At 48.2% G+C, this 11,796-nt stretch overlaps 1 protein-coding gene across 2 annotated transcripts in view; it reads right to left on the bottom strand.

The window, feature by feature from the left end:
- Ippk (inositol-pentakisphosphate 2-kinase) overlaps positions 1 to 11,058 on the bottom strand; it is a 45,908-nt gene extending 34,850 nt beyond the window's left edge. Inside the window, exons 1-3 of one of the 2 annotated variants that reach the window (XM_023564367.2) lie at positions 10,812 to 10,949; positions 1,564 to 1,598; positions 935 to 982 (exon numbers count right to left, since the gene is read on the bottom strand). Coding sequence is in view for 1 of the 2 variants with exons in the window: in XM_003468236.5 (XP_003468284.1) it covers positions 935 to 982; positions 10,812 to 10,892 (129 nt within the window). In the remaining variant the exon portion in view is untranslated. Of the gene's footprint in view, positions 1 to 934; positions 983 to 1,563; positions 1,599 to 10,811 lie in introns of both variants that reach the window. The other variant, XM_003468236.5, reaches the window with a different exon arrangement.
- Between the last annotated feature and the right edge of the window lie 738 nt (positions 11,059 to 11,796).

Raw genomic sequence — 11,796 nt, 5'->3', positions numbered from 1 at the left:
CAGCACACCTCAGGTCGTTTCTCTTTGGTGGGTGAGACAGGAGCACAGGAGGCTCTAGCAGCGCTGTCCCCTCTGCCTGTGCCCCTCCCTCCTCTTACTGCAGCCCTGTCTGATGGGGACCCTCTGCTCCCACCACTCCTTCCCTGAACCCAGCCCCTGTGAGGGCCTCACACCTCCACTCATAGAGCCCCCAGCTTTCTATGGCTTCTGCCCCACTCCACCCCTCATCTCCCAGGAGCCCCAGTGAGCTGATGACTGCCCATCCCACACTGACACAGCCCCTGCAATGAGCACCGCCTCGGCTGCATGGAGCTACCTTCATGGCACGTAATGCCCTCACCCCACACAGGAAGCAGGGACCGAGCCATGGCTATGGGAGCTTCTGCACTAGGTCACCTGCAACCACCTAAGATTCACATGTTAAAAGAGCCATTTGGCCACAGCACAAGGTCAAAAATGTGACAGCAACAGTGCTCTGTGGTGGCCCATGGGTAACACTGCTGTTTCCTCTGGCCCTGCCCAGCAGGACTTCACCATAACATAGACTGTCTAGCAGGCACTGCACTCTCTACTTCCACAGAGGCAATTCCACAAATGGGGAGACTGAGGCACACAGTCCCAGAAAGGGAGAGTCAAGACAAGGTCCTCGCCGCAGCAGGACCCACAGACTGGGCCTGGGCCTCTTTTACTTAGTGTCAAGCAGAACCACCATGGGAACAGAGGTGGGTGACATGCAGGACACAAAATGAAACATGGGTCAAAGTGCTGAGACCTGGCAGATCTCACATCAGAAATCTTGAGGTTCACCACCTTCCACACTGAATGCTTGTGTCCAATTTAAATTTCTACAATTAGCATTAGTACTCCTACACCTGGAAAAACCCCAAGTTTTCTTAAATAATGGTTATAAGGACTGGAGGGGTGACATATTTACCTTCTTCCTATTTGGAGGAAACTTCAGAAAACGTAGCACAACACAGCGCTGTTGGAAAATAAAACAAAATCTGATTAATATTTGGCTGCCAAGCAGACTCAGCAACAAGTGGCTTCGGAGAAGAGGTGAGGTCAGGCTGGGGGCCCTGAGGCCCAGGCCACTGGGAATCCCCTGCAAAGGGGAGCGTTGGATGGGGCCACTTCAGGGTGACAGGCTGCCAGAAAACCCATGGCCTCTGGCCCAGGCTGCCCATGCCCAGATATTTACTTTGAAATAATTAAGGAAACTCAATAGACTTTAGCTACAGTGTATAAAAGCACCTCTTTAATTCCAAATAAAATGGAAACAACCTCATTGACCAACAATAGAGAGATGGTTAAATGCAAAGGGATACACTGCATGCCATGGAGAAGCTTGGCTTGCAGCCAGTTACAGGAAAACAGGACAGCCATTGAATACAAACAGGCAGAAAGACAATCATTCCATGCTACTATGTGAAAAGCACATAATGAGCCCACTTTCAGAAAGAAGGAAATATATAAACACACAGTATGTCCACATGCATGATATACACGGGTATGAATGTAGTTCTATTCATTTATGCATAAATACATATATGTAACACTGACCCCAGCGCACGCTCCTTAGGCAGAAGGGATGGGCCCTGAAGAATACCAAAAAAGATACTGGTCATGGGGTCTGGGCTCATTTACTCTCTCACAGTTAAGTAAACTCTTACAATCTGATTGCTTTGCAACAGGTATGTTACATCTCAATCTTACTTTCTTTTCTTTTCTTTTTTCCCATATCGGAGACTGAAATCGTGACCTTGAACTTGCCAGGTGAGCGCCTGTGCCACTGAACTAAGTCATCGGCCCTCAACTTTCTCAAATAACAATTTTTCAATGAGGTTCAAGTATGATGTGCTTATGTGGAAGAATATGAAAGGATGATTCAGCACAAGTCTAACAGCATCTCCAAGGAAGACCATTTTTTTGCAGGGTGAGGGGATTAGTTTTTTGAGACATGGTCTCCCTCGGTAGCGCAGGTTGGCCTCAGACTCACGGTGTATCCCAGGCAGGCCTCGAACACATAGCAGTCCTCCTGCCTCAGCCTCCCAAGCACTGGGATTATAGGCCATACCCAGCCACAATAATACTTTTAAACATCCTGCTTATTTCAGCATTTCAGCACTTCAATGTTCACATAATATATACATTCCATGTGGGAAGAAGGTGCTTGACAGAGGCTCTACCCGAACATAACAGGGTGGGATGTAGTCCCTGGCAGGTATACTGGGTAGTACCCCAGGACCCAACCAGGATGAAAGAGGCTGCCATATTGGCAACAGCTTAGAAAGCACAGCTTTCCAGAACAAAAGATGCCTTATAAAGCAAAAAGCTCCATGGAGATGAATCCACCCCCGGGGACCCGGACCTACCTACTCAGTCAATCCACACTCTTCTCCTAAAACCCAGCTGTTCTGGTTGGTTCTCCTGGACCCTGGTTGTTCTCCTTTTTTAAAGTTTACTTTTAAATTTCTGGTGTTTTTAAGAGGATTGCACTACATTGGCTAGGCTGGTCTGGAACTCCTGCATTTAGGAGATCCTCCTGCCTCAGTCTTCCAGGTGGGTGGGACTATCCATGAACCACAGTACCTATCACTGAGCCCCATTCCCAGGTAGTGTCATTCACTTGTCTCACTGCTAACCCACTGGACAGCTGTCCCCTCCCTGAATGCCATTCTCAGGCTGGGGATCTGAGATGGATAGGGCCCACGCTAAGACTGCCCCCGCTAAGTGCAGGGCTGGTGTTGACAATGGATCCACTCAATCAGCTGAGGGTCCACTTAGTGAAAGTGGTCCACCAGTTCCACTTAGTGAAACTGTAATTCCACCCAAATTCTAGGAAAAGCAGAAGTCGAGCTACAAAAATACTAACTCTACCATAAAGTGAATCATCTCGACACAATTTCTGCTCCAGAGCCTATCTGATCAGTCCCTCCACCAACTGCACCAAATACATCATTACAATCCACCAAGACACTAATTACACAATGAGCGTTGCTGCTGTGGCACCCAGCACCTCAGCAGCACACGTCTCTGGGGGGAAGTTAGCAGGTTCCCCAGAAGCCTGGAAGTGCCTAGAAACCAGGGTAGTGGGGCCAGGAATTGAGCTCGGTGGCACAGCACCTACCTGGCAAGCGTGAGGTTCTGAGTTTGATTCCCACTTCCCCAAAAGAAAAAGAAAACCAACACAGTGAGAAAATATACCAAGGCCCTGGTTGCAGGAACTGACCCGCACTGCCCTGGCCCCCTGCAGCATGAGCGCTAGCTCTGCCCCTCACACAGGGCCATGCCTGCTGCCCACAGGAGCCAAGTGCGCTCACCCACAGAGCTTTATGGCATCTAAAGGCAAAGCAAGTCTCTCAATTTCCCAGGAAACTAACTATTAAACTGCACAACAGCCTTGTAGCCAGGCAGTCGCACGGAGGGCTAAGCCAGGATAGTCACATGAGCCTTTTCATTGCTGGAATGCCCCACTGCAGCCTCAGAGAAAGGAGTTCGGAGGGCCCAGGAACAGAAACCCTAACACAGAAACACAGAGACCCTCAACAGGCAAAACCTGCCTGTTAACACACTCAGATTTAAAACATTCTCTGCAACTGCTGAGCCTGATAAAGGCCGCAACTGGTTTTCTCTACTTACAAATGGAAATTACAGATTTCCTTTGCATTGTTAACACACAGGCCATTAACATTGAGCATAAATTAATTCAGAAAACAATTATCTGGCTTATCAAGATTTTTTAAAACCAAATTGTATGAACACTATACAAAGAAAAATTGTACACAGGTCCCAGGAGAAAAACAGATCAAACCCACAATGACTCCAGGGTTTGGCCCTCACTCCTACTTGCAAATAACAAAAAATTAATGTTAATAATCTTATTATTACTATAATGCGTAAGTGTGCAGAGCACCAGAGTATACCCCCACACTATATCATCTCTGCCATCTCTCCCTCCAAGGTGGGCAACTCAAGTCACAGCACAATGTGCAAAGTGAGGCTCCAAAGGCACAGATTACGTCTTCTGGAGCCCAGGTCCTGCCCCACTAGTGGCCCAGCCTCAGCCTGGAGGGAAGCCTGGAGATCAAGGGCTTGACCCCAAAGTCAAGGTCAAGAGAGCTAAAGCACGGCCTGGAGGTGGGGGAGGAGGGGGGTTTCCACATCTTCTGAGTTATCAGGTTCCTTATACCAACCAGCAGGTTGGGGCTCTGGCTGGAAAGCTGGTCCCAGCAGGGGATGTGGACACAGCTGTTCTGAGGCCTGGACAACAAGCCTGGGTGGCTCCCCTTTTCTGGTCCACCCTTCTCCAGGGTGTCCTCAGCTACCAAGTCCATACCAGTGCTAGGCCTCCCTGCTATCACCCACAGGAAGCCTCCTTCCCCTTGCCAGTAGGGAGCTGGAACCATGACCAACTGAGCAAGTCTGAATACAATGATCTATTTCAAGGGAAGCTGCTTTCTCCACCCACCCGTTTATCATCCAAGCACTGTCACCAGAAACCCAATCACCACCCCCATCTCCCCAAAGGGAGCTGCAGAATCCACTTTAAAGGTCAGTCTTAATACCAAGACTCAGACACAGGGATCGCCTACATAGAATAGCTAGAGCCAACCACTCCTTGTCAGGGTCCAGAATGGGCTCTGACAGCTGGAACACATTTGTCCCTGAATGTGCCAGACAGGTCCACTGAGAACATGGTCAGCAACAGGGCCAGGCAACACTCATGAGACATATGAGACACTCATGAGATAGTAGAGAACAGATTTAAAAAAAAAAAATCAACTTCATACCAGCTTTCACTGGCAGAAAAACAGCACGCCTGTAATGATTTCTAATAGCTTAGGTGCAAAGTAGCTCTTTGGTGCTTTAAGAATGTGGGATTTCATACTTCTTCCTGGAGATGGTGGAAGAACATGAGTTCGGTTCTCTACTTCTTCTAACTGCATGGCATACGCCTAACCCCTGGGGCCTCACTTAACTTTCATCGCTAACATCTTTTTACAGAAATAACCAGAGGGCCAGGGATTTAGCTCAGTGGCATAAGCACCTGCCTTGCAAGAGCATGGTCGTGAGTTTGATCTCTGGTACCAATTTAAAAATAAAAAATAGAAAAAAAGAAATGACCTATGTGCATTTGAGCAATCCAGTGGTGATCTCAGTTTTCTTGATGGGGTTCACTACTTGTGCCTTTTGGTTTTTCCTAGGGTCTTCACATTAGCTAAGCTACACGCCACCCTTTTTTTATTGTTTTGAGACAGGGCCTCCCTATGACACTGGATTGCCCAGGCTGAGCTCAAACTTTGTCATTTTCCTGCTTCAGCCTCCCAGCATGCTGGGATTGCAGACATGCACCACTATGACTGGCTTTTACCTTTTTATTCATGCCTACTGTTGCATGGCTAGGCTTCATTTCCATATTTCTTTGTGGTTTTCAACCTTGTGATGCTACTGCACAATCTTTTTCTGGTTTTATACCTTCCCTGGTGACATGGCAATGTTCTTCCCGACTGATTCCTTCCCCCTTCTTGGTCAGAATTCAGTCAGAGGTGCAGCTCCAGTGACTTGCTCTATTCTCTTAGAGTTGCAATAAAGAAACAGAAGTCAGGCATGGTGATACACACCAGTAATCCCAGCATTTGGGAGGCTGAGGTAGGACTGCTCCAAGTTTGAGGCCAGCCTGAATTACAAAGTGAGTTCAAGGCCAGCCCAAACTGCACTGACACTGTCTCAAAAAAAAGGAACAGAAAAGATCTCCAACATTCTTATAGCACCAAAGAGCTACTTCCAACTGAGCTATTATAAATAATTATAGGTGTCTACAATGGACATCTTTGGTTACAAGATCTTTATTTTCACTTCTACTTATGTCCTTATCCAAAATACCAGAATAGAAATCAGACCAACAAAAATTAATGCTTTTTCCTGATATTTTTGGAGCTGGTAGGGATTGAACCCAGGGCTTCAAGCACACTAAATACACAGTCTACCTCTGAAATATGTACCCCATCCCTTTTACAATATTCACTGCAAGAAATTTAGAGAAAAATTTAAAAAGCAAAGACCAGCCTAGTTTGGCAAACATGCACAGTCCCAGTTACCTGGTGGGCTGAGGCAAAAGGTCACCAAAGGCTAAATGTTTGAGACCAGTCTGGACACAGTCTCAAAAAAAAAACTAAAAGTCAATCAGGACTGTAACAAAGTACTAACTACTTGTTACATTTTGACCTATTTTGTTCCAATCACATGTGTAATCAGAGTCAAGTTATGACTCTTTCATAATTTATGCTTTACTTTTTCTTCTTCTTTGGGTGCTGGAGCCAGGGTCTTGCACAGGCTAGGCAGAGGCCCTAGCCACTAAACTACCTCCCCAGAACTTCTTTTTTTTTTTTTTTAATTTTGAGGCAGGGCCTCTCTTAGTTTTCAGGAGTGGCCACAAACTTGCAATCTTTCTATATTAGTCTACCAAATAACTGGTTGGCACCTGGATTACAGGAAAAACCATACCTGTTTTTTTCATTTAACATTGTAAAAAAATTTCTCTGTATTAAGTGAAACAGCATAATTTACCCAATCCACCCACTAGAAAATAACCAACTAAACTGTTTGAATTTTTCTATATACTCTGAGTTGCTCAGCAGATGGCAAGCACCTATAATCTCAGCTATAGATTATAGCTGAGAGGCTGAGGCAGGCCACTTAGGCCCAAGAGTTCAAAATTAGGAGACCCGATCTCAAAAAAAAACCAAAAACAAGTTAAAGTCTAACATTTAAAATACTGCTATATTGCACAAAAGGAAAAAAAATCTATAAACAAGAAATCCTAACACACAAGTCAAGACGTTAAACAGTGCAGCAGATCCCCAACTGCTTGACCTTCACACCTACAAGGTCCAAACACCCAAGCCACCAATACAATTTGCAGAAATGATCTGAAGCTCTTCTTAGAAACTCAAAAAGGTTATAAAACTAGAATCACTGGAACTGAGGAATTCTCTCATCATGCTTTCGATAAATGTTCTTTGCAGGCAGGTCAGTTAAGTGGCAGTCTTTCATGTTACTTCTGATGTCACTAAAAAGAAAACACGACAGTTCAGTGCACCATCTGTTCCTGCACCCCAAAGTGAAGGTGACTCAGTACCCTGGACACCAAAGATACTGAACAATAAACAAGTTATAAAGTGACTTCCATAGGACAAGACCTTGAGCCAAAATCAACAAGCTAAAGGTGAAGGAGACTCTTTGGGAAAGTCCAATGCAGAGGCATGGGAGGTGACCACAGGATTTGCTGACCTCTGGTGTGGCTGCTAGCAAAGATGCCATGCCCTTAGGTTGCAAATAGGAATGTGTGCGCCTTGATATGGTATGTCCCTGCCCAAGGTACCCTCTCAGAGTTCACACCTTGGGCTCCAGACAGCTATGGGACACAGTGAGGCCAGGCTGGCTGACAGCCCATATGCACCAGAGGGTCCTTGCCAGGTGGATATAAGACACTACACATGTTACACCTACCTGGGAAAGGGACACACTTCACAGTGCTCTGAAGCCTAGAAAGAACTGCCTTCCAGCTGACACTGGAACTATCTGGGACTGTTTGGGCGAGCAATGGAGAAGCTCTGAAGGCTGCCAGTCCTTCCCCTTCTTGACTGCCCTACGCATCCCACACACTCCTGCAGACCACACTGAGTGCCTCCATCCCCAAGCCGCAAGGCCTGCACTAAAAATTTTCACTGTCTTCCATTCCATGCCTGCACACAGCAGAGTATCATGGTGCCTTTAGTGTGGCTGACCAATGACAGTCTAGATGTTCCCACCTAGACCCTCAGCTCCTACAGGACAGGTCTCAAGATGACTGTCTACACATGCATTGTGTTCTTATGCCGCTAGGGAGGAAGAGCAGACAGAAGCCCTTGTAAAGCGTTTCACTTCAGAGTGGTAGGTGCCCACTCAGAGAAAGTGATCTTCTCCCCATCTGAACAACTTGGCAAAGGCCTCCCTCTCTTGGGCTGGCTGAAGCAGATCTGGGCAGAGTGGCAAAGCGCACTGCTCTCAGGTTTGGCTTCCAGAGAGAAGTTCTCACTCATCCACTTTATCTCTATTCCACTCACTTCTTGAGCAAAGCAGGTTCTGAAAAGCTGTCTTCCAGGGCCTGCTGTCTCCCCCTTGGACTACAGCCTGAACAAACATGCCAGCCAGGCTTATGCCGGCCCAAAGCCTAGCATGAAGATGACTCTGAGCAGCTCAGCACTCAGCACAATTCACTTTATCTACATTAGCAGATACACCCAACCTTAATTTGGTGGAATGATTTTTTTTTTTAATGCAACTATTTGTGATTATAACTGCTGCAGTCGGAGGGGGGGGGTTGAGAGAACAATTACAATCAGGACACAGAATGTGTATTATTTTATGATGGTCACCCAGAATTAAACACAAGAAAGTGCAGAAAATCTGTCCATAACACTAACCACCCAGAATATTCAGCTAAGAGCCTGTGTCCCACAGCAATATTCTGCATGAGTCCAGATGAAGACCTATAGCCCACGACAATACCTCCCACAAATCTAACTGGAGGTTTAGAGCCCAAGAGAAGGACTCACTCCAGTCTGTTTTAGGGATTTACACTGGGAAGGCCCAAAGGTCAGTGGTAGAAGCTAGAAAGTCTATGCAAGCAGGTAAAGGAACAGTGCACGTAGATTGAGGATTCTACACTGGAGCAGAGAAGTCACTCTCAAAATAAGAATCAGGGCTGCCCTAAAAAATACTACAGCCATCCTCAGCAACATGGAGGGCCTGAGCTCCTCCGATGATGAGAACAATTGAGTACATGCCAGGAAGCCAGCATGACAAGCTTCTCTTGGAGATTAAATAGCACACATCTTCCCCTCTGGAGCCAGGAAGCGATGCTCAGTATAAGGACCAGAACTCCCCCAAAGTAAGCCACAACCACTCTCACCAACAAGGTCCTGAGCTCCTCTGATGACAATGGCTGAATTCGTATCAGGGAGGCAACCATGATGAGCTCTTCCAGGAGGACCAACAGCTCGAAACAACACCTAGCTCTTCTTCTCCATGTCTCTATGCTGGCAACTTTCCTCAGGTGAACCATCTACACACAGCACCATGCTGATTTAATTCAGCTGGTGTTAAGCTGACCACCAGTTTTTAATCCATAACAATAATCTTCAATTTTAAATGAGCTAAAACAACCACCAAGTAGAATAAGCATAAAGAAGCAAGTTTAAAATAAAGAAAGATGGCTAGAAGAATAACTTAGTGGTAAAGCATTTGCCTAGCATGCTTACAGCCCTGGGTTCAATTCTCAGCACTGCAAAATAGTAATGGTAACAACAATTAAAAAGTAAAGAATGAATAACATGGGACCAGGGTAACAGGGTAACTAAAGGTAAGCTTAACAAGGTAAAAACAAATAGAGACATAACTATAAACCATCAAAGCTGTGCAAAAGGGAGGATCCAGGCTGCCCTGGAGCCGCCTGCTCAGGGAAGGGGCAAACACACAGTGAAGAGGGAGTCACAGAGACAAGTTCACAGAAGCCTATGATCTTCCAACTCTGGGTGTCCTTTTGCTTCAAGTCTGGAACTTGCTCCATCATCTGTCACTACTTTTGAAACTTAATACAACAGCACCCTTGAAGAGGATGGCCTCTGTTCAGCCTTGTCCATTATTAATTCACCTAAAAGATCATGAGTAAAACCTGTGGTCTGAGTTCTCTGATTTCCAACTGTGCTGATAGTAACAAACCAAAATCTAATAGGCCACCTGGCTGACCTTTTCCCTTCCCTGAACAGCTGTTGATCTACACCAGGGGTCCTTAATCTTTCTGAGTTTTGCTTGCTCCACCTGTCCAAGAGGATGATAGTTAACACTACTCCAGCATAACTTGTCTGACTGCTATTCAATTGATCTTTCCTGAAATTCCATAAAGCAAACTATTCCTATCTCCACTTTACAAGTGTGGGCACTAAGCCTTCTTCACCAGGCAGTGGTAAAACTGGAAACTGTCCCAGCTGCCTGTGCCTTTTAACTGCCAAGCTGTAACCCCTCCCTACAAAACACCTCCCCATCAACTACCCCACCATCCAGCCCACTACATTCCTGTGTAGTTGTATCAGACAGCAAGATGTCAAAGAAATCTCCAGCCACACACAAATCCATATGCTTCTCTTCCTGGATTCACCTTTATGAGAGTCACTATAGTTTCTGACATACTCGCTGGATTAAGAAGGGGAAACCCTTTGAATTGTAAAGGATTCTACAGGCGATCCTGTACGCTTCCCCCTGTTATTATTAAGGCCAAAAGCAGGAAGAACAGCAGATCCATGGTCTCAAGAAGCTCAACTCTGGACGAGCTGGTAGCGTCAGGATTCCAGGCACTTCCCCCAGTGCTGCCCAGGCCCTCGTCCCGGCTTAGCCTCCGCCAGGCTGTCGGGCGAGCACCCGGGCGGAGGCTGTACCGCGTGAGACCGCGAGGCACCCACACGGCGTGGGAGGGAAGAGCTGGGAACCGACGGTAAGAACCGGGGGGACGCTGAGGGGGCGGGGGGAAATAGGTGGGTACTAGTAGGGCCAGGGGACCAATTTAGGTAGGGGATACGGGGGAGGGGGGAGACAGGGGGTGCCGGGAATGGGGGACCGAAATGGGGAAGATGCTAGGAGAACGGGGAATGAGTTACGGGTTCCAAAAGGAGACAGGCCCAGACTGGTGAGGTGCTAGGAACGACCGGGAGCCCCCGAGGACCAAGACCATCGGGCGAGGGCCTGAACCGCACTACCCGTTCGCCACTCACCTGCGCATGGGCCACCACCAGGCTCTTGTTGCCTTCCCCGTGGTACCCCCATTCATTCTCATCCATCTTCTCCTCTTCCATGCCCCGGCGCGGCCTTGGAGGCTCGCGGGCCGGGACTCGAGGACGCGAGCTAGAAGCCGCCCGCCTCGCCGGGCTCCGGCCACCGCCGTCTGGGGAGGAGCGCCTGTCAGCCGCCGCTCCTCACGGGCGCGAGCCGCCGGAAGCCACGCCCCCGGTAGCTGCCACGGCCAAGTCGGCAACTTCCTGGTCCCCGCCCACTTTACCCTCGTTGACCGCAGCGTCGGACAGTTCTTCGGCCATTTTAGGTACTGGCAGCCTGACTCACTTCCGAGGCGCGGTTTTGGGAACCGGAAGCTAGGCTTCCGGCTCAGGCGCCGGATGCGGCCCGGCAAGGAGGGGCTGGCGGCTTCTCGGCGCCCGGGACTGACCGGAGTATTGTACGCTAGTAGCTGGTGGCTGGCAACTTAAGGCTCCACGCCTCTCAGTCGTGTGATCCCAGCAAGGCGTTCAGGGTCTCGGAGCCTCCGCTTTCGTTTCTGGAAAACGAGACATGACTCGTATTCTCACGGGGCTACCTGAAGAGAGCCATCAGGCAGTCCCGTGAGGTAAAGACGTTGTCGCCCTCCGGGAGGGCGGACTGAGCCCTGGAAGGTGTGGGGACGCCCCCTTCTCGGGCCGACGTGCAGGCTGTGCGAGGCTTCCTGGCTGTAAGGAGTGGGGCAGCCGCTCTGTTTATTCCCTAGGTGGTGAGAGGATGACCACCTTACAGAGCTGCTCCTAGAGACACGGGGTCGCGTTCCGGGTCTGCGACCCACGGACCGCCTTGTGCTCCTGAAAATGATTGAGGGGTCAGAAGCTTTCGATGTTACTGTATTTTAAATGAACATGTTTAAAAGTATGTCTTATTTAAAAATAAACATGGGGCTGGGGATTTAGCTGAGCGGCATAAGCGCCTGCCTTGCAA

The sequence above is a fragment of the Cavia porcellus genome, unplaced genomic scaffold (genome assembly GCF_034190915.1).
Source record: "Cavia porcellus strain 051 isolate PalLab524CR breed Dunkin Hartley unplaced genomic scaffold, mCavPor4.1 scaffold_17, whole genome shotgun sequence".
Classification (NCBI taxonomy): Eukaryota; Metazoa; Chordata; class Mammalia; order Rodentia; family Caviidae; genus Cavia; species Cavia porcellus.
Note: the sequence above shows the minus strand (reverse complement) of the source record. Positions and strands in the feature narration are given on the sequence as shown.